At 45.4% G+C, this 24866-nt stretch overlaps 1 protein-coding gene and 1 long non-coding RNA gene across 6 annotated transcripts in view; one reads left to right on the plus strand and one right to left on the minus strand.

The window, feature by feature from the left end:
* Positions 1 to 7349: 7349 nt before the first annotated feature.
* LOC144616432 (uncharacterized) lies at positions 7350 to 14557 on the minus strand. The gene is made up of 3 exons (XR_013555809.2): positions 13693 to 14557; positions 12787 to 12879; positions 7350 to 9120 (listed from the first exon to the last, which is right to left on the minus strand). It is a non-coding gene; the product is annotated as an uncharacterized LOC144616432 (long non-coding RNA).
* Positions 14558 to 14795: 238 nt separating this feature from the next.
* The window catches only part of UST (uronyl 2-sulfotransferase), a 314759-nt gene continuing 304688 nt past the window's right edge, over positions 14796 to 24866 (plus strand). For 4 of the 5 annotated variants that reach the window (XM_078447445.2, XM_078447442.2, XM_078447444.2 and 1 more), the window contains exon 1: positions 14796 to 15573. In XM_078447445.2, coding sequence (XP_078303571.1) covers positions 15327 to 15573 — 247 coding nt within the window. In that variant the 5' untranslated portion in view covers positions 14796 to 15326. Of the gene's footprint in view, positions 15574 to 16330; positions 16896 to 24866 lie in introns of those variants that run through there. The other variant, XM_078447446.2, reaches the window with a different exon arrangement.

Below are 24866 nucleotides of genomic sequence, written 5' to 3' on the forward strand. Positions count from 1 at the left end.
TGTCATTTTAAATAAATATTAACTCTCATACCTAATTCTGGATTTATCATTTTCTATTCTTTGATTTAAGAGGGCCCCCAAATTGTATTAATTTGGGGCCCATAAAATGTGCATCATTGTTCCCTGCATTTGATTATTTTTCTTTTCAGCTGGTTTAGACTCCAGGGTCGGCCACCATACCCTCTTTTTTGCAAACACCCTTAACACCATTGCCTTCTCTCCATTTCCCTAGTAAAGCCCCAGCGAAGGGTAAGCAATAATGAGCCCTTTCTCAGCACCTGCACACAAGCAACTGAACTGGGCCACCGGAAAACACAACACTGGTGCCAACTGGATTCACTTTAAGTTCAGAACCACCCATTTCAAATGAGCTCAATGCTGTTCAGCAATCCTTCTGCCCCTCTCTTCAGGTGCATGTTTCTCACTTTCTGAAATAATCATGCCACAGTGCGTTCTTAGTCAAACCTCCTACCTCTTCATTGACCATACCTGCACACTGAGCTGCCTCATATTCCATTGATAAAGCAGATGCCATCACACAAGACTTTATTTCTTCCACCAGGAAATTTCCAACACATGCTCCCTTTTCCAAGGGAGAAAGTCTTTGCTCCTGTTAAAGACCAAACCCTCCACTTAGTTCTAGATCCATCCTCCTCCTGCACATATCACTTGTCTTTCCTGCATCATCAATTTATCCCTTTCCACTGGATCATCCCCATCACCAGACTAACTCCAGTATCTCCTACTAGAGAGGGAACAGACAAAGGAGACAGAGAGAAGCAGAGAGACAGAGACAGAGAGCAGAGATCCTGGCTCTAGGATAAGAGTATGCTCCTATACTCTTTGTAGACGCCTATAAACTTTCCAGCTATTGACCCATTTCTCTGCTCCCCTACATAGCAGATCATCTCAAAGATGTTTCTATAGCTATTCTATAAGCAACCCCAGCACACATGCTCTCCAAATAAGGCCACTTCTCACCACCTTCATCATTGTTACTCCAGTCCAAGCCACCATCATCTCTAGCCTGGGTTACTTCAACCAACTGATTCTACCCCTATCCCTACGTTCAGTTCTTTAAATTGTACCAGGATCAATATTTTAAAATGCAAAACCTGCTCAAATCCTCTATGATTATTCCAATGGTTTCCCGTCATACCTACAATAAAATTGGAACCCTTTGCTCTTGTCTACAAGGACTTCTACGCCCTGGCAGCCTCCTTTCTTTCCATGTTCATGTTCTGCTTCTTTCTGTCTCCTTCACTGTGCTCCAGAGCACATCAGATTGCTTGCCAGTCCTTGAACAAGTGAATTCCTGCCTTGCAGGCTCCGTACTTTCTGTTCCCTCTGCTTGATGTACTCTTGCCCGAAATTTTCTTGTAGCTTTCTCCCTAATCCCCATTTATTCAAATCTACTAAAAAATAATCTCCTCTAAAAGTCCTCCCCTGAGCACTCTACCTAAAGTAGCACTTCCTATCCACTCTCTCCACTGTATTTACTTCTTAGCACATATTACTACCTGGTCTGTATATTTACCTGTTTATTTGTTATCTGTTTGTGTGTTTACCATTTGTATCCACTAGAATGCAAATTCCATGAAGGCAAGGGCATTATCTCTCTTGGTCTCTGCTATATCCCAGAGCTTAGGAGAGGGTGTGGCACATATTAAAAACTCAATAAATGTCTTGAATGAATGAGAGAATGGATGCTTTCTTCAATATACTCCTAGCAGGTTTGTGTCCCGTTGATACCTCTGAAATTTTCAGTCACTAATCAGCTACGCATCGCCTCTCTGCCACTTTCTTGATATGTATATAGGCTACGGAATAGACTAAGCTTCTAAACAGATAGCCCAAAAGACAGTGATTCCAGAGAGAGGTTAATTTCTTTCTTTCACAAGAGACTCCAGAGGAAGGTGGGCCAACCACAGCAGATGGGCGGTTCTACTTCACAAGAGCATTCAGGGATCAAGGTTTCTTTCATCACGTTCTCTGACATTCCTTAGAGCACTGTCTTCACGTGCATGATGAAAGCTGGGTCACTTCCATGTCCACATTCCAGTTATGAGAACCAGGAAAAGAGAATGGAGGAATGCACACTTGATATTTTAAGACCAAATCTAGCAGTTTGCATAAATGCTTTTTTTCTCGCAACTGGAACTTAGACACAAGGCCACGGTTAGCTGCAAAGGAAACTGGTGAATGCAGTCTCTGTATGGGTGGCCATGTGCCCAGTTAGAACTCAGTGGTTCCTATTACTCAAAGAACAATGGAGAAACTGGTTATAGGGGACAATTAGCAGTCTCTGCTACGACATCCTGGGAGCATTTGACACAGCTCATCATTTTGTTCTTCTTGGAATACTTTTGTTCCCTTGACTTCTGTGACACAACCCTTTTCTGGTTTTCCTCCTACCTTTCTCCCTGGTCTTTCTCAGTCTCATTGCTGGCTCTAGTTCTGCTGTTGGACTTCTAATGTTGGACTTCTCCCAGGCTATGTCTGTGTCATCTTCTATTCTTTCTGTTCACATGCTTCTAGAGCTAATTTTATGCAATCATATTACTTTGTATACCATCTAGATAGAAATAACATTAAATTTGCATCTTTAGCCAGGATCTTTCCCTGGAGCTCTTAACTCATATATTTAACTGCCCACTTAACAGGGCTGATCATTACTGCTCATTGCTTGCTCCCCCACTCCTCCCCGAATCCTCCTGTACCAGGCTCCTGTGCTTCGAGAAATATTTTAACCTTAAATCCCAGTTGCTCTGGCAAAAGCTTAGGTATCATCCTTAACTTTACTCTTTCTTTTACCTCCTCACTGGCTAGTCTGAGAACCATAACCTCCAAAAACCATATCCCAGATGTGTTACTTTTTGTCATCATTACCACCCTGAGCAAAGCCAGCATCATCCTTTTCCTGGATTATGCATCTCTCTTTTTCTACTCCTGCCCCCTGATGACTCATTTCCACCCAGCAGCCCAAATAATCGTTTAAAATCATGAATCAGATTAAGTCACTCTCCTAACCTCTCCAGTGTTTTCCATCACGTGTAGAATAAAAGCCAAACTCTTTACCTTGGTCTACAAGACTCTCTAGGGACTGACACCATCTACCTGCCTCTCCAGTCTCACCTCATGTCACTTGCCCTCTTGGTTAGCCCATTCCCAGCATAGTGATAGTGGTGCACAAGTTCATTTCCATTTTGGGGTCTTTGTATGGGCTGTTGCCCATGCATGGAGCACTTGTTTTCCAGATCTTCTCCAGGCTGCTCCTTCTCATTCTTTTGGTCACAGCTCAAATGCCAACTTCTCAGAGAAGACTTCCTTGTCCACACAGCCTTCAGGAGAGTCTCCCTCCCAACCCATAACTCTCTGTCACACTACCCTGTCTTATTTTCTTGGTGGCGTTTACTACTATGTGGCATAATCTATTTGTTGATTGCCTATCGACTCTCACAGAGAATATAAATTTCATGAGAGCAGAGCTTGTCTTGGGTCTCACTGTACCTCCGGGACCACACATACATTGGGTCCTCAGTAAGGATTGGCAGAATGAATGCCTGAATATGATACATTTTTAGCAACTTAAACACCATGATAGTCTGAGGAAAGATTTAATATTTCCAATATCACTTAAAGTCTTTCCATACATCTTTAGCGCCAAGTAATCTACCCTAGTCTTTTGATATAAGGATGAAAATGATCTTCTTATTTGGTAAATTCACTGGAAGTATTTAGGAGAGACCACAGTTTATAGTACAGGGTTCTTAATCTGGGTCCATGGTCCCTTAGAAGGTCCATGGATGTGCATGTTTGGGGGGAGTGAGTTCATAGGTGTGACAGATCCTCAGAGAGGTTTGACCCAACTAAAATTTACTTCATTAGAGAAAAAGTATTATAGACTCATAAGATCAGTGTTTATGGTCTAGTGTTGCCTCCTGCAAATAATATAAATTTGGGCAGGTTATGTAAATTCATTGCATTCTACTTTCCTCATCTCTACAAATAATTCTTTTGCATTCTAGCTTACGTGTACCTGGCACTGTAAAAGTGTATTTAATCTCATCACTAAATGCTAGGTCTTTGCTGCATCTTATGGATAATGATGATAGGCTCAGAGTACACTCAGGTCACGTGCCTGAGATCACATTCATCCCCAGGTAAGTTCTAGACCAAGACCCATGCTTCTTCCACTCTCCATATTCCTGCTCTTTGTAAGAGTTTGCCTTGCCATACTTTTTTTTTTTTTTTTTTTTTTTTTTTTTTTTTTTTCAACGTTTTTTATTTATTTTTGGGACAGAGAGAGACAGAGCATGAACAGGGGAGGGGCAGAGAGAGAGGGAGACACAGAATCGGAAACAGGCTCCAGGCTCCGAGCCATCAGCCCAGAGCCTGACGCGGGGCTCGAACTCACGGACCGCGAGATCGTGACCTGGCTGAAGTCGGACGCTTAACCGACTGCGCCACCCAGGCGCCCCTGCCTTGCCATACTTTTGGCACCACATCTTCCCCAGGTTGGATAATTTCTTGCTTCACCTCCCTGCATAAAGAGAAAAGCAGCCAGCTGGTGATGTGTTTCTTCTACCACGTAAGTCTCATACCGAACCAGTTAAGAGCTCTGGGAGCCGAGGAGTATAGATCTTATTATCCATTCTTTATAGAAGTGAAAACTGAGGTACAAAGAGGTTCAGTAATTGACCTTATGTCGGAAGCTAGTAATTTGCAGAGCTGGAAGATTATACTGCAAACTCTAATATTTTCTTACATATTCTATTACCATGACCTTGGGAATCTTTATTGTACTAAAATTTTTTACTGGAGAGTGACTCTCTATCTTCATAGTTCGGTTTTTGGCTGATCTTCAAAAAATTAGTTTAAAGTACTTTGCAAAGCTTGAGCAATATTTTTCTCTAAGAAGACAGGAAGGTATGTGACATGCCCATTGAACAAGGACTAATGACACTGTTAAGAAGGGAGGAAAAAGGATATCACTTCTACATCGATGTCGACTCTTACACATTAACACCAGACAATGACCTCTAAAATAAGGAGAGTGCCAGCTTAACATTGTGAATTGACAAGGATTTTGGAAATGAGGAATTAAGTTTGGCCAGAGATTCAACTCTGTAGCTATGTGGCTGAGTAAGAGGTAGCTGAAAAATCACATGAAAGCAACTGGTGAGTATCTGACTTAAATTTCTTCTCTATTCACTCTATCTAAACAAATGGTCTATTACAATTCGTAAAAAATAGAGAAAATACTGCACAGTTTCCAACAGAGCCTTTAGGTGGCCAATGATATCACAGAGGTCAGTCTTTGGGAATAGCTATGCAGTGCAACTTTTGGTTTTAAATACATTTATCCTTAAGGATAAGCTAAAAGCTAAGTTTTCATAAGTCGTGTCAATGCATAGGAGTTGAAATATAAGCAATAGCTTGTTGGTCACTGAGTGTTTGTTTTTTGCTGCCCTCTCATTGAAACGTACCACTGGACTGCATACTTTTAAGTTAGGTAGGCTTTCAAGAGAATGGACGGGAAAGGGCAGGTGTTACCAGCTCCTGACTGTTTTCAGTGCATTTTTTGTCCCATATACCAGATTAACTCCCCAGCTGCTTTCTGTCTCTGTCTTTGCCTTGTGGTTCCTTTTCTTCCCTCCTATCAACGCCTTCGTCTATGATGAGATCAAATATCTCATCCGTTTTATTCACCATGTTTGCATTGGAATACTTCTGGCTGTCTCTAAAAATCAAATCAGTCTTCAGAGGATGAAGATACGTGCCCTTCAAGAAACTGACAACACAAAGGGAAATTCAGAAATATAAGGCCCAAAGGTGCCTTATAATGAAGATGGTATAGTTTGAATTATTTCCCTGAATTATTATCTTGGCCTTCTAGTTTCTTTGCCTTTAGCTGTTTTGTTAACATTGACAAAGAAAGCATTTTAGGTTCACGGGGGCTGAGTTGGAAGATAGAGAAAGAGAGAAAAAAAGGCAGGTTATGAGAAACATTAGTCTTGGCTCTCCCACTCCAGGTCTAAATACTACTGTTCTGGGAAGTTTGGAAACCACTGGATAATTTGAGGCTTCTTTGGACTGAAGAGGAGAAGACTAGATCAATATCTCTCCCTCTCTCTCGCATCCTCTCCTTCTCTTTCACCCCTGCCCCACCAAAGAGCCATGAAGGATACAAATGAGGAAGCAAGCTGTCATCAGACACTGGATCCGCCGATGTCTTGACCTTGGACTTCCCGGCCTTCAGAACTGTGACAAATAAATGCTTGTTGTTTAAGCCACCAGTCTGTGGTATTTTGGTATGGCAGCCTGCAATGACTAACACAAGGGCATTCTCAGAACGGTAGGGTTTGTTCATCCTTCCTTGGAACAGATGCAGGAGGTATTAAGCCTTCTGGAGAATCATAGTGCCAATCAGCCAGAGTTTAGAAGTGGCCGAGGATGGATTCTTTATTATTAATTAATTTTATTTTTAACTAATTAATTAATTAATTTTGAGGGTGAGAGAGAGCAGAGGAGGGGCAGAGAGAGAGAGAGAATCCCAAGCAGACTCCACACTGCCAGTGCAGAGCCCAATGTGGGGCTTGATCCCACCAACTGTTAGATCATGAGCTGAGCTGAAATCAAGAGTCAACACTTAACCGACCTAGCCACCCAGGCGCTCCTCGAGGACAGATTCCAAGCAGCGAAGGCCTGAGATGGCTCCTCAAATCTACCTAAGATAAGTAGGACACAGCAAGATCCAGAAAAATTCCTGTGCTCCCTCGAGGTAGCAGAGGGCCAACAGAAGGCGACTGGCTGTTCAGAGCTGGTGGTCACTTCATGCAACAGAAGATTTTGCAGCACAGGTGGTTGTGCACTAGGAGCCACGCCAGTGGGAAGCAGAGAGCAAGTGGAGAGGTCACCAGCCGTGGACTGCAGGGACTGGAGTCACCAGGGCATCGGAGACTGTGAGCCACAGCAGCCACACCTGTCTCAGTGACACATTACATGCTCCTACACAGAACCATCTTTGCGGGGAAGAGGGGGGCCTTTGCAGGGAATTTTCAGCTTAAATTTGACAGAATATTGACCCCAAAGGGACCAAGTATAGTAAGCGTAACCTGAAAGAGATTGTTTACAACCAGAATGGCTGGATAGGTGAGCTGAGCTAGACAGATTCCTGCCATCCCTAACCCCTACCACTCGAGGGACTAGGCCTCTGGAGTAAGATGTGATCAGTTAACAGGAAATAAAGAAAGTGTCATAGTTTCATATTTTAAGCGGTGGCATTGGGATTTAAACAAATATCCACAATGTGAGGGTGACAACACTCATTTGGATTAACAAGTAAAAAGAAAGCCATCCTATTACTTTATTGTCATGCTTTTCAAGCAAGGCAGGGGAGTCCATCAAATCACCGATCTAACTAATTAAAAGCAAAAAAAAAAATCTTGTGATAAATGAATAGAGTAGAATTTATATTTGTGTTCAGCTGCATGAAAAGCACCAGGCATATTTCATAATAGACCAATAACATTGCATTACATGAAGTTCTACACAAAGTCCATCTGAAAAAAAATTACTCAGCTAGTTATTGGAAATAATGTCTCTAAAGGCCCCATGTAAGTTCCCACTCTGCCAGGCTGTCCTTGCCCCCTATAGACTCCTCCCTCCCTCTCCCTAGCCTGACATCTGGCTTCCTCCCCACCAATGTGCATCAGATACAGTCAATGTGAAAGCTACACATGGAACTTATAACCATGAATTCAGAATCCTACCACTCTGGGACCAAAAATAGTCACCAATTCGATCATCTAACTTTATTCATTGTATTTGCTGGCAAGCAAGTCTCAAATCTAAAAATCACTTTCATACTCAAAGGACAAAGGTTTGTAAGACAACTTTAAAAATCAAAGAAAAATTATTCCTTTTGGACAGGAATTGACTGTTGAACTTCACTAAAGATTTTAATGACTTTACTACTTACGGTATGTAGCAAGCAATTCAGTATTCAATAATGCCTCGCATTATTGTCAAATTTCTGCACTTATGGCACTCCTGTCTTCCTGAAAAGACTGCAAATTCTTTGAAGGCTGAACATCTGGTGTTATACTTTGCTGTTTTGCTTTATTGTAATTAACAGAGTGATAGGCACATAACAGTGCTAAATGTTTATTTATTGCATGATTGAAAGGAATATATAATTCTAAGCTATATTATCATAGATGAAGAGTCTAGTCAAGAATTTTTGTAAGAAAAATATAAATAAAAACTTGGATACAGTATAGAACCTCTTCTGAGCATGCTGAAAAATAAATCAGCCAGACAATTCACTCTGAGGTTAGTGTAATCACTTGTACTGCCAAGAGATCTAAAAATATGATCCAAACAGCAATCTGCACTGTTAAAGTGATATAGCTCTTACCTTTTAAGGTAAGACAGTCAATACTTGGACATATTAAAAATGTTTTTCTTTGCTTATAAACAAACTTAATTGTTTAGGCTTTTAATAGGCACTAAACAAAGACTTTTAAAGAAAATTCACGATGGAAAGAAAAAAGTCTGTTGGAGGCCCTCCCTTTTCTCAGAGGTGGAGGAATTAGACTTTCACGGTGTTAGGTTAGGACTATGAAACAGTCTATAGTTACAGTACCTGTTTGGATAAGTGGTTTCTTTCTGCAAAAAGGTAAGCCATGCCTGTCTTTTGTGCACTCCCTATGTTGGCATTATTTTCTCAGCAGCATCTGTTTAACTGAAATAGAATCAAGAGTTTCTGCTGAACACTTGCTGAGAGCTAAGAGCCCCATGGGCACTGGCACAGGGGAGGAATCTCTAAAGAACCTCTGGACGAACTACAGTTGGTTTCCTGTGATTGAGGTCCCGTGTTCGTAGCAATGATGCAGCCACAGATCTCCACCTTTCTTCTCTCGTCATTGCCCCGCAAACACATTTTGCAATCTTTCTCAGTCAGTTCTCTTTACTTGGAATGCCTTCTGGGCTACTGCCCAGTTATAAGTCCTACTCACTCTGCAATGCAGTTCGTGTTCCACCTCTTCCAGGAAGCCATCCCAGACCAGATCTCCCACAGCTAATATTCGTTGTTCTTATGGTCTGTATCTTCATCTGTAAAGCGGGGAAGACAAGAGTACCTACAGCATGACGTTGTAAGGATCAAATGACTTAATTCATGTAAAGTGATTAGAATATGCTAGGAATATAGTGAGACTAACACAGTTTGGCTATTATTATTAATCACAAGACATCTGAGATTTAAAAGTCCCTTTTGTTGAATGCTATCTGTCTTTCTTGGCTTGCTTGCTTCCGTGTTTATGCCTTGTCTCCTCAGGAGAGGGAGAAGAGTAATGAGCGTGCTTGGTTGGAAAGTACCTTTGTTCTTGATGTGTGTAGCTAGTTCGGAGGGTGTGCTGCACACTGGAGAGTGTACAGAGAACCCAAGACCAAGTTCCCATAGACACAATGACCAGGGATCCACGAGACCGGAAGCCAGAGATATTTTAATCTTATTAAGACCTTGTTCTCTCATTTGACTGCACAATTCCAACGCAGAGGAACAGATCAGGCTGGCTTGTGATTTATCATCCTTATAATATGAACCTTCTAGCTCAAAAACTTTCCTGGAAACAGACCTACTTTGAGTAGGGCAGTGAGAGAAAGAGGATACAAACGTAGCCCCAGTGGTCTTCTAAAGCCAAAGCTCAAAGAGCTGGGCTTCCGGGAGAGTGAATTCCTCGATCCCTGAAATGAACAACAGTCTTGAAGATAAGGCGCACTTCTGCCAAGGTGAATGGTAGCAGCAGGCAAAACTCATGGGTTTGTGTTTCTTTTATTATTCCATGAGGCATTCTTAATCCCAGGGTACGGCTAAACTGCTAATTAGACTAGGGGTCATGGAGGCAATGAAGGTTCCTCCCTTCTTTCCTCCTTCCATTCCTCTGTCCCTTCTTTCTTTTCCCTCCTCCCATCCACTCTTCCTTTCAATAAATATAGTTTTAACCGCAAAGAATTCCTTCAATGATCATTTGAATGTTCTAGGAGATGCAGATCTGCTCTCCATTCCCTCTACCTCTCATCCCCAATTGGGCAGACATGGAATAATGAGATCTGACTCCATGAACTTCATTCAATTCCTTCATATTAAAAACTAACTTTTCTTTCAATAAATATTTATTGAATGACCACTACCTGTCAGCACTATCCTAGGTGCTGGGGAAAGAGCAGTTCATGAATGAGACACAATCACAGCCCCCTGGTTCTTGTTTTCCAGGGAGGAGACATAATACACCAAATAAAAAATACCAACATTTTGGACTATGGTAAATTCTATGGAGAAAGTTAAAGGACGTCAAGGAAATAAGGAATGCAGGTGCGTGTGTGCATTCTGTATGCGGTAGTCAGGGAAGACTGCTTTGATAAAGTAACACTGGGCAGAGACTGGAAGGAAGTCAAGGGCAAGCTATGTGCAGATCTGGGAAAAGAACCTTCTAGGCAGAGGGGACCACAGCTGTCAAGGCCCTGATAGAGGAGCAAGTTTTGTCTGTCTAGTGAACAGCGATGGGGCAGGTGGAGTAGGAAAAATGATCGGAGATGAGGCCAGGAAGACAATGGGGCCAGATTGCATAGGGTCTTGTAGGGCACGGAAATGACTTTGGCTTTGCCTCTGAGTGTTTTGGGAGCCGTGGGCAAGTTTAGAGCAGGGGAGTTACATTCCGTCTGCTATGTGGGGGATGAGTATCCAGTGAAAAGCGGGGAGCAGGAAGGAGTTATGGCCAGGACTACTGGTTGCCACTTAATCACCACCTGTCCTTTCTTATTTTAGTGCTAGAACCCTGATTTTTTTTCTGGTAGCAGCCCTGTGCCCAGCTGAAATCTCTATTTCTTGGCTCTCTCTCAGAACCGGACCATAGTCCTGTGACTACGTTCTGGCCAAAGAAGTGTAAGAAGATGATTGGTAGCATTTTTGGAATGCTGCATAAAAAGAGCTTACTCCATTGGGAGGAGGCCTTTTTTCCTCTTTTGCTTCCTCCTGTCACCGGCCAGGAATGTAAACATAATGGCTGGAGCTGCAGTGGGTATCGTGACTCATAAGGTGACCCTTCAAACGAGGATGGGAGAACAGAAAGCTCCGATAGGTCCCTGGTGAGAACGGGATGCCTCACCAACTTTGCACTGCCTGTTTCTGGACTTGTTTCACAGCAGAGAGATGTGCCCTCCCATATTGCCCACGCCATCGCTATTTGGGATTTTTTAGTTATATGCAGCTGAACCGAAACATAACTATATAGGAGGCCGCTGCAGTCCTCCAGGGGAGAGAGGTGGTGGACCAGAGTGGTAGCCAAGCAAGTCAGATTCTAGTTAGGTTTTTGCAGGTAGAGCCTTTAGGATTTGCAGACGGGTTAGACACAGGGGTGAGAGGGGAAGAGAAACCCTGAGGAAGACTTCTAGGTTTTGCTCCAAGCATCTTGATAGCACCATTAATTGCAGAGATGCAGAAGGCTAGCGAGAGAGCGAGATTCTGGGTTTGGGCAGAATCAAGAGTCCAGGCCAGTGGCAAGTTGGCCTTGCTTGAAGCAGGGAGGGACACAGAGAAACAGGAAGGAAGGTGGGAGCGTGGGATGTAGACTGGCGGAGAAATGAAGGAGTTCCTATCCAACGCTCCCATTTTCTCAACAAAGTATGAGGCCAAGTCATCAGCTGAGACTGAAGGAATAGAGCTACAAGGTGCAGATGGGAGAAGAGAGAGAGACAGAAGCAGTCACGTTAGAGCAAGGGATTGTTGGGCAGCAACGGGCAGGCTCTGCTGGTCATTTGGGCCAATATAAAGTGAAGCAGTCAGCAACACTGTGTGTCATTCTGTGGCCCAATCTAGTGGCAGTGGCGGGCTTCGCAGGGTTTTGCCAGATGAGTCCGTAGCATATAAAATGAAAGGAACCAGGGGGCGAAGGGGTGTCTGCAAGATAGGGATCACAACGATGGATCAGGTATCTAAATTGGGGAAAGGGGCAAGTGAACACACAAGACGAGCGATGGATTGAAAAGTTGAGGGTTCTTGAAAAGGCTGAAAAAATTGCTGGAGTGTGGACATTTGGGGAACCAAGCAGGGCAGCTGCTGATGGTCAGAGAGGCTCCTGCTGAAAATGAGGGGCTCCGATGAGAGAGAGGAAAAGTCACTGATGAGAAAAGGGATGAAGAAGCCCAAGACACTCGAGGTGTTAAACAAAGTATATTAAATTTTTTTTTAACGTTTATTTATTTTTGAGACAGAGAGAGACAGAGCATGAACGGGGGAGGGGCAGAGAGAGAGGGAGACACAGAATTGGAAGCAGGCTCCAGGCTCTGAGCCATCAGCCCAGAGCCCGACGTGGGGCTCGAACTCACGGACCGTGAGATCGTGACCTGAGCTGAAGTCGGACGCTTAACCGACTGAGCTACCCAGGTGCCCCAAACAAAGTATATTAAGTATAAGACTATCCATAAAATTGTTCACAAATTCCCATAATTAGTTGATTTATTAACCAGTTTGAATAAAGATACCATTCATCAGTGTAAGTACTTTAGATTAAAAGTTTGTTTGTTTGTTTGTTTTTTGGATGGGACATTTACAAGACTTCACAGAGCAAAATTTTACCCCCAAATCTAAGTGTTTGTTAGGTGAAAATGCAAGGCATTTTTTTTCCCCCACGTACAACTTCTTTGTACCTTGATTTTTTTCCCCTTCCTGAGTTTTTTTAAAGACGATTAGTCCGTTAATGCAACCTTTTAAAAACTGACCTGTTTTTTCTTTCTAAAATTCTTCATGTCACAGCTTGTTTCTTCTAAGCTGGGCCCTTGCCTCCTTGTGCTTGCCTCAAAACTTTTTCACAACTGGAAAAAAAAAACCCTCTTATTCCCATATTTACTTACTTTTACAGATGTTTATTTCCTTCCTGCCTGCTTCATTTCCCCGTTATAACCTCATTCTTGCTCAGATTTCTTTGTTGAGGGGCAAGAATTGGAAGGTTTCCCAACCCATTCTGTGAGAGAAGTTTCTGGGCCTTGCGAGCCCGCAGAACCTTGCACAGTATCTTACATCTAATGAAAAACCGTCATATTACGGGATCAGGCCGCAGGTACAGGTCCGATTTGTCAGAGGTGGTCTCTGAAACGTTATCAACTCTGCCTTGCTCTTCCGACCCTCAGTCCCTTTTCATTGACTAAAAAATTATTAATTGGGCGCCTATTCTGGGCTACTCAGTGTGGTGTTTAAAGTAATTCGCATTAATGGGCAATGACTGATTGCCTTAATTCTCTCAGGGGCATTCACATATCTCAAATGTGCATATTAATCCAAATATATCTCTGATTCATAGAATAAATGTGAAACAAACCACGAACAGCGTAGGATTTTCGGTGACAGAACAAAGGGACTTCCCTTTGGACCCCAAAGCAGCCTTCCGATCCCTGAGAAGGTGGGCTAGGGCAGAGAACTGGGAGGTAGAATTTGTGTGTGTGCATGTGTGACACTACCCGCCTCATCCATAACTCTCTCCAGCTTAAGATCTAGGTGTCTTCTTCACCCATCTCAAATCAGGAATGAGAGGTACGCACGGATTATGGTTAAATCGTATTGTTCTTAAATTGTAAGTTCCTGACCTCAGGATCCTCTTATTGTCCATAGAACAGTTTTCAGATACACACCTTTAAAAAGGTTTTCGGGAAAACGGTCTTAGAATCATAGGGGTCCCTGGCTCCTGATTCTTTCTTGCAACTGGCTGGCTGCTACTGGAATGTTGCAGTGAGAGGCACCAAAACCCCAGGGCATCCTTTCTCAAGGTGGTCTGGGCTGAGTGAGTTTTATCTCTTCCTCCAATCACTGTGCAGATTAAGAGAAAAGGGCCGGGGGCCCGGGTTGGGAGACAGTGCAGGGCAGTGGTTAGTACAGTGGGCTGGAGAGTCAGACAGACTTCAGTGCAGCTCCCGACCGGACTCCTAGAAGCTCTGTGTCTTGGGGCAAGTCCCTTGAGCCTCAAGTGGTACAGCTTGTCTCCAGCAGTAAATGATTCTTACTGAATGTGTGGCTGATGAGAGCAGCCCTTTCGTGCATTGCCCACCCCCATCACCAGATCGGTGTTGGATGCGGTCTTTTCTACCTTGGGAGGTTCTCTTTCAGGTCCAGAAACTTCCCAAGGAAGGGAGGGAGGCGGCGATGAAGTGGGTACCTAAGGGCCCTTCCCCGCCTCATCGGCTAGAGGAAGGACCTCCGGGAGTCCGCCCTGTACCACCGCCTTGCCTCTCTGGGCGCTACGTGGATGAGGGGCTCTGTGAGCAAGGGGAAAGCGTCCTCTTTCCTTTCTCTACCAGGAGTCGGAGCGAGAAGCCTGACCCCAGGGGTCATGTCGAATTATAATTCACACCACTTGCTCTTGGACCATCTCAGTCAAGTCTCGAACACATACCCAAGTACCTTTTTTTTTTTTAACCGGCCTTTTGTAGGCAGCTCGGGATCCAGAAGGAGAATCGAGTTCCTGAAATGAAAAAAAAAAAAAAAAAAAAAAAAAAAACAAAAAAAAAAAACAACCATATAGTAAAAGAAGTCGTGCTTCTTCCTGCCGGTGACTGTTTACAAGAGAGGGAAGTCAGCGGGGCCCCCCAGAGGTCGCTGGTGGCGCAGAAACTGAGGCCAGACTGTAGAGAAAGGGGGAAGGAGAAAAACACCCAGAAACTTTCTTCCTCGTGGCGAATAATCGCCGCCCCCCGCCCCGCTCCCCGGTCAGAGGCAGTAACGTGACACCCGAGAGAAACCCGGAGACCCGAGCGCCGAGAGGGAGGGAAGAAGGAGGAGAGAGGGCCGCGGAGAGCCGGAGAGGGAAAGGGGAGGAGAAGAAGGAAAACCCCTGTCAAGGAGGTGGAGCGAGGCGACGGTGTCCGCCTCCCGTTCCTCCCTGCCGTCTTTTAGAGGAGTCTGAACAGGGACAAAACACACCGAGACCGACAGACACAAAGCCGGGGGGTCCACGCTGGCGCTGGAGGCGAGCCCCGGCGGCCGCGAGCGAGCCCGAGGCGCGGCGGGGCGCGGGGCGCGGGGGCGCTAGCGGGCGCGGGCGCGGGCCGAGCCGGGGCCGGGCACCTCGGCCGCTCGGGCCGCGGCGGCGGGGACCATGCCGAGGAAAGTCTCCTGAGCCCGGCAACTTCGGCCCCTCCCCGCCCCCACCCGGGCTGCCCTCGGCGCGGCCCTGCCCATGTGCAGCCGGCCGGCCGGGCTCTCCTCCTCGCAGGCGGATGGGTGACCTTTTCCTGGCACGGGCAGGCTGTGCGAGGCGGCGGAGCAGGCGATGAAGAAGAAGCAGCAGCATCCCGGCGGCGGCGCGGATCCCTGGCCCCATGGGACCCCTCTGGGGGGCGCCCCTCCGGGCCTGGGCAGCTGGAAGCGCCGGGTCCCCCTGCTGCCTTTCCTGCGCTTCTCGCTCCGGGACTACGGCTTCTGCATGGCCACCCTGCTGGTCTTCTGCCTGGGCTCCCTCTTCTATCAGCTCAGCGGGGGACCCCCTCGCTTCCTGCTCGACCTGCGGCAGTATTTGGGTAAGGAAGGGGGGCCGGGCGAGGGCGGCGGCGGCCGCGCGAACTTGTGCGGGGGAGGGGGGGAGGGGGCAGGGGCGCGCCGGGGACTTGTGGCGTTGCGACCGCCCGCCGGCGCCCCGAGGCTCCCCAGGTGGGACGTCCGGGTGCCGGCTCCCTCCCGCGCGTCCGTGCGTGCGGCCGTCCGTCCGTCCGCCCGGAGGCGGCGGGCCGGGCAGGTACCCCGGGCGGGGCGCCGCATACCTTCCCCGCCTCTGTCCCCGGGTCCGGGGCGGAGTGCGGGCGTGTGTGTTTGTGGGTGTGTACGAGTGTGTGTTTTGTGGCCTGGAGGTGTGGGGAGCGGCGAGGGGAAGGGACAGTCCCCCTCCCCCCACCCCGTGGCATTGTCGGTGACCGTAGTCCTGTCTCGTGAGCACTCCGGGGTCGTGTGGGGGGTGGAGTTAGCTCCCCTCCCCGCTCGGTTCTGCCAGTTCTGCCCCGCGAGTCCCTCTCCTGCCCGCCGGCCTCCGTGACCCAGGGGCAGTTTTCGGGCCCCCGTGCTGACCCTGGGCTGGCTTGTCCTTCGGCGGAGGCGAGGGGGACGCGGGGAGGGGCTGCGTCCGGGGATCCGGGGCTGTTCGAGGGCCCCGGGTCAGCCTGGCCGGCAGTGTCGCCTGCTGTGACCCGAGTCTCTTCTGCGCTGCGTGCGTCTCAAGTCAGAACTTTTTTTTGGGGGGGGGGGGGGTTGCCTTGCGCTCCGTGTCTTAGGAGCGAGGCCGCCCGTTTTTAGCAGAGGTGAGGAAAGGGTTGTGCGGCGAGAGGAGAGAGCGGCCGCAGAGAGAGGGCGTGACCCGCCGCTCGGTGCGGGCGCGGGGAGAGCGGTGCCAGAGCCGCGCGAGCGCACGCCCGGGTCCCGGCTCCGCGGCTGGCGCGCGCCCCGGTCCGGGAGGGGCCGAATCTCCACCCCCCGCCCCTGCCCGCGCGGCCCGGAGAGCTTTTGCGGGGGCGGGGGGAGAGGCTGGGGAGGCGCCAGCTCCCTGCCCGCGTCCGAGGTGATGAACCTGAGCCACCCGGCCAACCTCCGGCATCTGCCTGGCGCGAGCGGGTGCGCAAAGGGAAGCCTCTGGAGCGCTGGGCCGTATCGGGCCAAAGACTCCAGGGGGCTGGAAGCCTCCACACTTCCCTCAAGAGTCCCTGAGTCGCGGAAGCCACAGGTCTGGATAGCAGGCCGTTTTCGAAGGACAGGAACCACCTCAGCAAAGTGACAGATGGGTTGAAGCGTTTTGAAATAGAAACGCAGATAACAAGCATGCCCTTTCCACGCAGAGAAGCTCAGATTTTAAAAGGTACGCTCCTGTTTCGGTAGAAACTTGGGAGAACTCTTGTTTTGTAAGATGCTTTAGGGAAGATTAAAGGAAAACATTGTCCGAGCAGATTTGCAAATAACAATCCTCAGCATCAGGCTTCTTAGAAGATTGGGGGTAATAACGCACTTTTATTAGGGAGTCAAATCTTTTTTTCCCTGAGTTCTGCATTTTGGAGTCTCATGGAGACTTCACAGGGTCTCAGACACCTGCTAGTGCTACGAAGGTAACTTTTTCTTTCTTTCTCTCTTTTTTTTTTTTTAACGTTTATTTATTTTTGAGACAGAGAGAGACAGAGCATGAACAGGGGAGGGGCAGAGAGAGAGGGAGACACAGAATCGGAAACAGGCTCCAGGCTCTGAGCTGTCAGCACAGAGCCCGACGCGGGGCTCGAACTCACGGACCGTGAGATCATGACCTGAGCCGAAGTCGGACACTTAACCGACCAAGCCACCCAGGCGCCCCCGTTTTTTTTCTTTTAAACCATCAACCATAATCCCTGTTAACTGGCACTGGGAAGTGGTTTTGAAGCTTAGGGGTCTGTAAAATCTGATAACGAATACTTTGTTGAAATTCCCTTCAAGCAAAATGTGGAGGCCAGTGAGGCAGGGAAAATACAGTGCATGGAGAAGGAAGACATCTGTGTCTAGTGCCCTCAAAGCAGTTGGCTTTAGGGAGGGCGCTCAAACTTCATGGGCCTCAGGTTTTTCATTAATAGAGTTCCGGGCTGCACTAGGTTGTAGCTCAGACCTCCATCCAGCTCCTGAGATGTTGTGGTTCTGATACCCTTCTTGGGGACAGGAAAACCGGGGAGGAGGAAAGAACAGAGGCGACCCCGGGGGGTAAAATCAAGAAACTGTGACGTCTGGCACGTTAACCTTTTAAAAATTGAGCCCAAAGTGTGTTGTGTCCAGAATTGAATGCTTTCATCATATATTTCAAAAGATGAGGCCTGATAAATTTGGGGGCTCCGTTGGTAGAAGGGTGACTTCACTCTGGAACTGGGAAGGACTGATCGGTTGAACATCGCTGCTGTTAGTAACTCATCAGGAAGTTTCTGACTGACATGATGGGGTAAAAAAAAAATGACATCACTTCTGTAAACTGAAAATAGGATACCTTGGCCAAATTTGTTCCCTGTTGTTTTGTTGCATAAATATAATGACTTTGGGGAAGAGTGGGCTTGTGGTCTTTAAGAGGGTCTAAAATATACCCTTAATAATATAAGGCCAAGGTATCTGCAGAATACTTTCCCCTTGTTTCGTCTGTTCTACTATTCTAGTGTCTGTCAAAACAAAATTTGTGGTTAGTCAACATACCCTCTCAATTTCCTGAGTTAGCCAATTTTGGAGGCCAGTGTTTTCCTGAAATATAAGTCCAGATAAAGTGAAACTGTTCCAAATCAGAATAACATTTTAGCAAAAATTGTTGTCAGGGTGTTATTTTAATATACTTGTGTGCCATTATACATCTGACACAGAGTCTCCACTTGCTATTTATTGGCATTAATAACTGAACCTACCGTCTCGAATAGGTCTGACAACATTGAACATATTGGATGTTCTCACAGTAGAGCCAGGAGATGCGACCATTCACGATCAAAGCTAACATTGATTGTGTCTGGTCCCGTCAGTGCACATGCAGGATGAAATTGTATGCACATAGCAATGCTACAGGTGGGTTCAGTTGTTATTCCCATTTTTGATGTGGCAGAGATGAGAACACAGATTCACTGACTGGCCGAAGGACGCACAGCCCGTAGGCCAGACCTGAACCCAACTCCGTCTGGTTCGGGCGCCCACTGCGCAGCTCTCCAGTCAGCCAGGAGGCAAGTGCAGATCTCAAGAGCAGACTGGCTGAACACAGTCATACTTATTTGCGTAATTTCGCTTTCCTTTTCTTGCTACTTTTGTTCTGAACATCTTCAGGGGCCAGCAGAGAAGGGAAGTAAGTCAAGCAGCTGGTCTGCTCTTAGCTCCACCTTCCCGTGTTAATCCCCGTGTGCCACGGAACTCAGCTTTCGCAGAGCCACACAACTGGAGGTGATGGGAATTAGAATCTTAAATCCCCGATCTTTTGCCTTCCTTTAGCGATTTGTTCTTTGTCCACGCTAGTAGCTTTGCGTGTGTGGCCCCGGATCTGCAGCATCGGCATCACCTGGAACCTTGTTACAAATGCAGCTGCTCAGGGCTCATTCCGGACCAATTGAATGAAAGAGTCTGGGCGGAGGGCCCAGCGCTCTGTACTTTAGCAAGTCTTCCAGGTGACTCTGATGCAGGCTGAAGTTCGAGAACCATCGTTCCGGAATACAGCTCTACTTTCAGAAAGCCTCCTATATAGTTGAGCGAAAGACAGGAGATGAAAGAGAGGAGATTTACCGAGTATTTTAAAGGTGATGTGCGTGGTTTCATCTTTTACATTTCGACTTTGAAAAATGCATCTGCTTTGCCGCTTAAGCCTCATTGTTTCAAGGGAAAGACCAGCCAACAGCCGCAGCTCCAGCTGGCTTTAGACTCTCTGAGGTTAGGAGATGGATGGAATGGGGCGGAGCTGGTAACCAGAAGGAATAGTGGGGGAAGAAAGGGAAAGGAGGCAGCGATGATGCTTTCTCTTCCCACAGAAGCCAGTGGAACAGTTCTTTCTGGTCTGTTTTGGGAACGGGCAGAGTATGTTCTCCTGAAAGGTACTTTCTGCTGCAACACATTTGCAAAAAGGAAAGTAAGTTAGGGGGGTGGATCATGCAGGAATAACTGTGGCCTTGGTATTTTCTTTGTTGAAATGGGTAGAGGGAGAACACGAGCATACAGTGGGGTAAATGGATGTATTTAGCAAAGGCTGTGCCTAAACTTGGCTACCATAGTCCTTCCAATTCAGTGAAATGCATTTTTGTGTTTTGAAGCAGCATTCAGACTTTGATTTGCTATGGAAAACAAATAAAAATCACATAAGATCTTCCCCCCCTCCCCCCCCAGAAATTAGGTTATGATACAGCCTCTGCCAGTAGCCTCATTACTTATGAGCTGTGGAAATATCAGAACCTTGGGATAACACTCGTTACACTGATGTAAACTGTATAAGCCAGATGGCTTACTACAGATCTTCTACAACTGGCAAACTCTAATGATTTATCATCAAGCCTTGGATATGTGATTTAGCCTTTATGGGAACTAAATTTGTTGGGTCGATCTCAAATTGACATGCTTTCCTTTCCATTTTTACATTGTACTACTTTAACTGGAGATGTACCACTTCTATTTCAGTTTCCAGAGTTGCCAATCTTTATATATATTATATACGAGGATGGCAATTTCAAGTCAAAAGACGACAGAGAAAAAGATGGAACTGTGTTGCATTTGAAATTCTCTAAGTTTAAATGAATTTAAAGGAAAATGTCAAAATAGAGGTCCTGATCCGTTACAAAATCATTTCTTTAAACCTTACAAGTCAAATTTAATTTGTCTTCTGCACATCAAGCATGGTTTAAATATACTTTGGGGGGCGCATGGGTGGCTCAGTCGGTTAAGCGTCCGACTTCAGCTCAGGTCACGATCTCACGGTCTGTGAGTTCAAGCCCCGCGTCGGGCTCTGGGCTGATGGCTCAGAGCCTGGAGCCTGCTTCCAATTCTGTGTCTCCCTCTCTCTCTGCCCCTCCCCCGTTCATGCTCTGTCTCTCTCTGTCTCAAAAATAAATAAACGTTAAAAAAAAAATTAAAAAATAAATAAATAAAAATAAATATAGTTTGGGCCCCAGACAGCAATCTAGGAAATGAATGCATTGGATATAATGTTATCAATAGAAATTGTTGACAAAAAAACAAAATGGCATTCTTGTTCATAGCTGCAAATGTGTTTTATGGGGTTGGTTGGGGACACAGTAGCACTGTATTAGAAGAAGGACAGAAAATGGAATTCATTAATGGCAGACTGGTCAGTAAACACAGCACATGAATGGTGAAAAGCATCCTGCTTTGTAAACTATTTTTGCTGTAGACTGGTCCCAGTATGAATTGTTTGAAAGCACATATAAATATGTATTATCTGGATACTGTCTTTCCTTAAATTCCCTGTCATCAACCCAGGTTTAAAACACTAGTTGGCTTTGTATTTGAGAAGCCAGAATGAAAGTGGTCAAGCTGTTTGGGTCCCGAAAGAGATAGTATCTTTTGCTTCCCCCGAGGAAGCTCTAGGCGCAGACACTGTCTCTTGCCTTGCAGCTGTCCTGAAGGGGAGCAGTGATGGACAGTGAAAAGGCATCTTATCTGACAGATCCTGGCCGCTTGAATTGTTACGAGTTATCATTTGCTCTTTTGGGTTTTGTTTTTGTTTTTGAAAGATGGGAACACTTGACCGCAGGGAAATTTCGTCTTACCTGTATTGATTTTTATGTAGAGAAACTCAACTTTAAGCAGTGATGGCCATAAACCGTTTTATTTATTAGACCTGGGGACACAAACACTACTGTTTCACCCAAAACTCTGATTTGCAAAAATCAAAAAACCGTAGCAACTGTTGGGCAAGAAAATTCCAAATGAAGCACCTTTCACTATTGCTATTAAGTTTTTAAAACAGCTTTATCGAGATATAATTCAGAAACCATACGGGCTACACATTTAAAGTGTTTAGTAGTTTCGTAGTTTTCAGTATATTCATAGACAAATACAGCCATTATTCTAGTTGATTTTAGAGCACAAAGAGAAACCCTATATACCCTTTGGATGTCCCCTCCCTCCGCCATCTCCTCAGCCCTAAGTCACCAGTAATCTACATTCTGTCTCTGTAGATTTGCCTGTTCCGGACATCTCCTAGAAATGAGCCATATAATACGTGGTCTTTTGTGATTGGCTTCTTTCATTTGGCATATTGTTTTCATGACTCATTCACGTTGTAGCATGCATCATGCTCCCTTCCTTTTTATGGCTGAATAATATGCCAGTGGATATAGCACATTTTGTTTATTCATTCAGGTGTTGATGGACGTTGGGGTTGTTTCTATCTTGCGGCTGTTGTGCATAGCGCTTCTACGAACTTTTGCGTGCCGTCTCTGTTTTAATACCTACTTGCTGTTCCTTTGGGTACGTACTCAGAAGCAGACTGCTGGGTCATATGGTAATTCTATGTTTAACTTATTACAGAACTGCCAAGCTGTTTTGCACAGTGGCTGCACCGGCGGCCATCCCCGCCAGCAATGTACGAGAGTTCCAGTTTCTCTACATCCTCACCAACACTTGTTCCTTTCCATTATTTTGATTGTAGGCATCCTAGTGCATGCGAAGTGTATTTTATTGTGGTTTTGCTTTGCATTTCCCTAATGATTAGTGACGACGAGCATCTTTTCGTGAGCTGGTTGGCCATTCGTGTGGCTTCTTTGGAAAAAAATGTCTCTTCACATCCTCTACACATTTTTGAACTTGGTTGTGTTTTTGTTTTGGGGCTTTAAGAGTTCTTTACGTATTCTGGAATCTAGACCCTTATCAGATGTATGATTTTGCTATTTGTTTTGAAGTTGCAAAAGGTGGTACTGGCTGAAACAATACTGTGGCGTATTGTTCTCTGTGTAACAGGTGTGCACCTTCTCAAGGAGCAAGAAAGTTTCATTTTTAGTCACTTTCAAAGTGCTAATTACAGTGTCCGCGTATAGAATGAAATCTAAATACATTCCTAACAGTGAACGGAAGCAAGGATCTCTTCAAAAGAATCCTGGGGGTCTTGTTTGCAGTGATGAGGTATGGATTACTTTGAATAGGAATCCCTTTGGTTGTCTGCATTTAGTTCTCACGTATGTAAATTCTTGGATAGCCAGCATTTACCCATATTACGGATGTCTGAAGAGATTGCTGTGACTCATATGTGACATGTAAGTGAAGCCAGTTTTGAACAGCAGATTATAGTACAGTGGATGTGAGTATCTGTCTTGTATTTGCTCACTGGAATGGAACTGATGAGCTCAGCAGGGGAAAACATTTGGGTACATCATGTTCCTTATACAAGGTATTTACTACCAGGATACCAAGGAGATCTTAAGAATTCTCATAAAATTAGAATTCACGTGCAATTTGGTTGTTATTCATGTTGTGGTGTAACATACAAGACAAACACATAGGAATTTACTAAATTCCTAGAATTTACAATTCCTAGAATTGTTTCTCTTTGGTAAATTAACTTGCAGGCTTTAGAAAGAAATATTACTTGGTTTTGTAAGAGTGTTAGACACTTTGGGTATGTTTGAAAAATAGGTGTTCTCAAAATGAGAAGCTTTAAGATAGATGCAGTCAGTTCCATGCTGCTTGGTAGAGGCTCAATTTGAATAATTTGTAACACTCACATACTGAAAATCACAGGGGAGCCAGATAGCTGCTTACTGTTGAGGGTATGCTTATACCTCCTGGTCTGTCTCAGGGTTTCTGTTAGTTGTCTGTAATTTCCCAAAGATAGCCACTGACTCATTTTTCTGGTCTCATGATGTGACTTTGCCTCTGCTATTGCCTCTCTGCTGGTGGTTTAGGAAGCTCAGATTCCAGTGATGATCTCCGAACTCCTGTAATTATTTCATGATCACGTCTGAAGTTGTGACATTCTGCCTTGTATTGTGATAGTTCATGGGCAAGCTCCTTGAAAGGAGGAAGCTTATTCAGTAATCTCCATCTCTACTTTGACACCTCTCCTGTGCCTCCTGCACAGGCCCTCAGTAACTATCTGTTGATTCAATATATTTGCTAAGCAGAATGTTCTTCACTAGGGTTCCAAATCCTGCGTTGTTTGGTCTCTATTTTAAGTAGAGAACATGGGGAAGGGTGCCAGGAAAGACTTAAGCTCAGGTGATGTCTACAGCCTGTCTCTTCCTGGCTGTTTGAAGCATATGTTCCAAGCAAAGATGTTAAAACCACTATGACATATAGTTCTGTAAAGATTTCCTCCATGCATGGGGATAATTGTTCACCTCTTAAGAACACCTGAGATCAATCTAGAGCTTTGACTGCATATAACTAGAATGCAGACTTTTTGTTTCTTGTCATTTTCCTGAACCCCGACCAGTTGCTTTGGGAGTCTGCAGATAGTTTATTTCTCTCCCTAAGCTGGTGTCTTTTCCTTACACAGCGATTTGTGTTAAATTAGCTAGTACGTTTCAAGCATGACTTTTTGTCTTTAAGGAGATGAGACCAAAAGATGATGTGGTTTTTGAAATTGTGAGCAAATGGATTTTAACCTAGAATGGCAAAATGAGAAACTATAAAATCAGGGCTCAGTGCACAAACCCATTGACCCTTGTTTGATGAAAGGTATTGAATAACCTTGAAGTCATGGCTTTGGTTAAGCAACTCTTCATTCACTCATTGATGGGTGATTTAAGTAATTATTTACATTTAGCCGTATTGCATTTCTGGAAACATCATTGATTTTTTTTTTTTTTCCTAGCTCAGTGAGTATGAGTTTCACAGTCTTGATGAAAATAAAAATGGAAGTATTCTGAAACATACAAATTCTTTTGTTCAGTCATTCAGCAAATATTCATGGAAGGCTTGTGAGCCAGAAGCATCAGACATTAGAAAGAATATAGGTTTTAGAGCAGAGATTTTTTTTTTCATAATTTTTTTTACTTATCTTTGAGAGACAGAGAGAGACTGAGCATGAGCAGGGGAGGGGCAGAGACAGAGGGAGACACAGAATCTGAAGCAGTCTCCGGGCTCTGAGCTGTCAGCACAGAGCCGATGCGGGGCTCAAATCCACAAACCACGAGATCATAACCTGAGCCGAAAGTGGACGCTCAACCGACTGAGCCACCCAGGCACCCCCTAGAGAGAGATTTTGATGTAAATCCCAGTGCGACTCACCAGCTGGGCAATTTTCTTAACTTCTCTGAACCTCAGGTGTTTTGATCCGTATGACGGGATTGATAAGTGCTGTTTTATAGGATACTTACCTGACCCACGGCCTGGCATTTGAATTCAACAAATG

This window comes from Panthera onca, chromosome B2, assembly GCF_046562875.1.
Source record: "Panthera onca isolate mPanOnc1 chromosome B2, mPanOnc1 haplotype 2, whole genome shotgun sequence".
Taxonomy (NCBI): Eukaryota; Metazoa; Chordata; class Mammalia; order Carnivora; family Felidae; genus Panthera; species Panthera onca.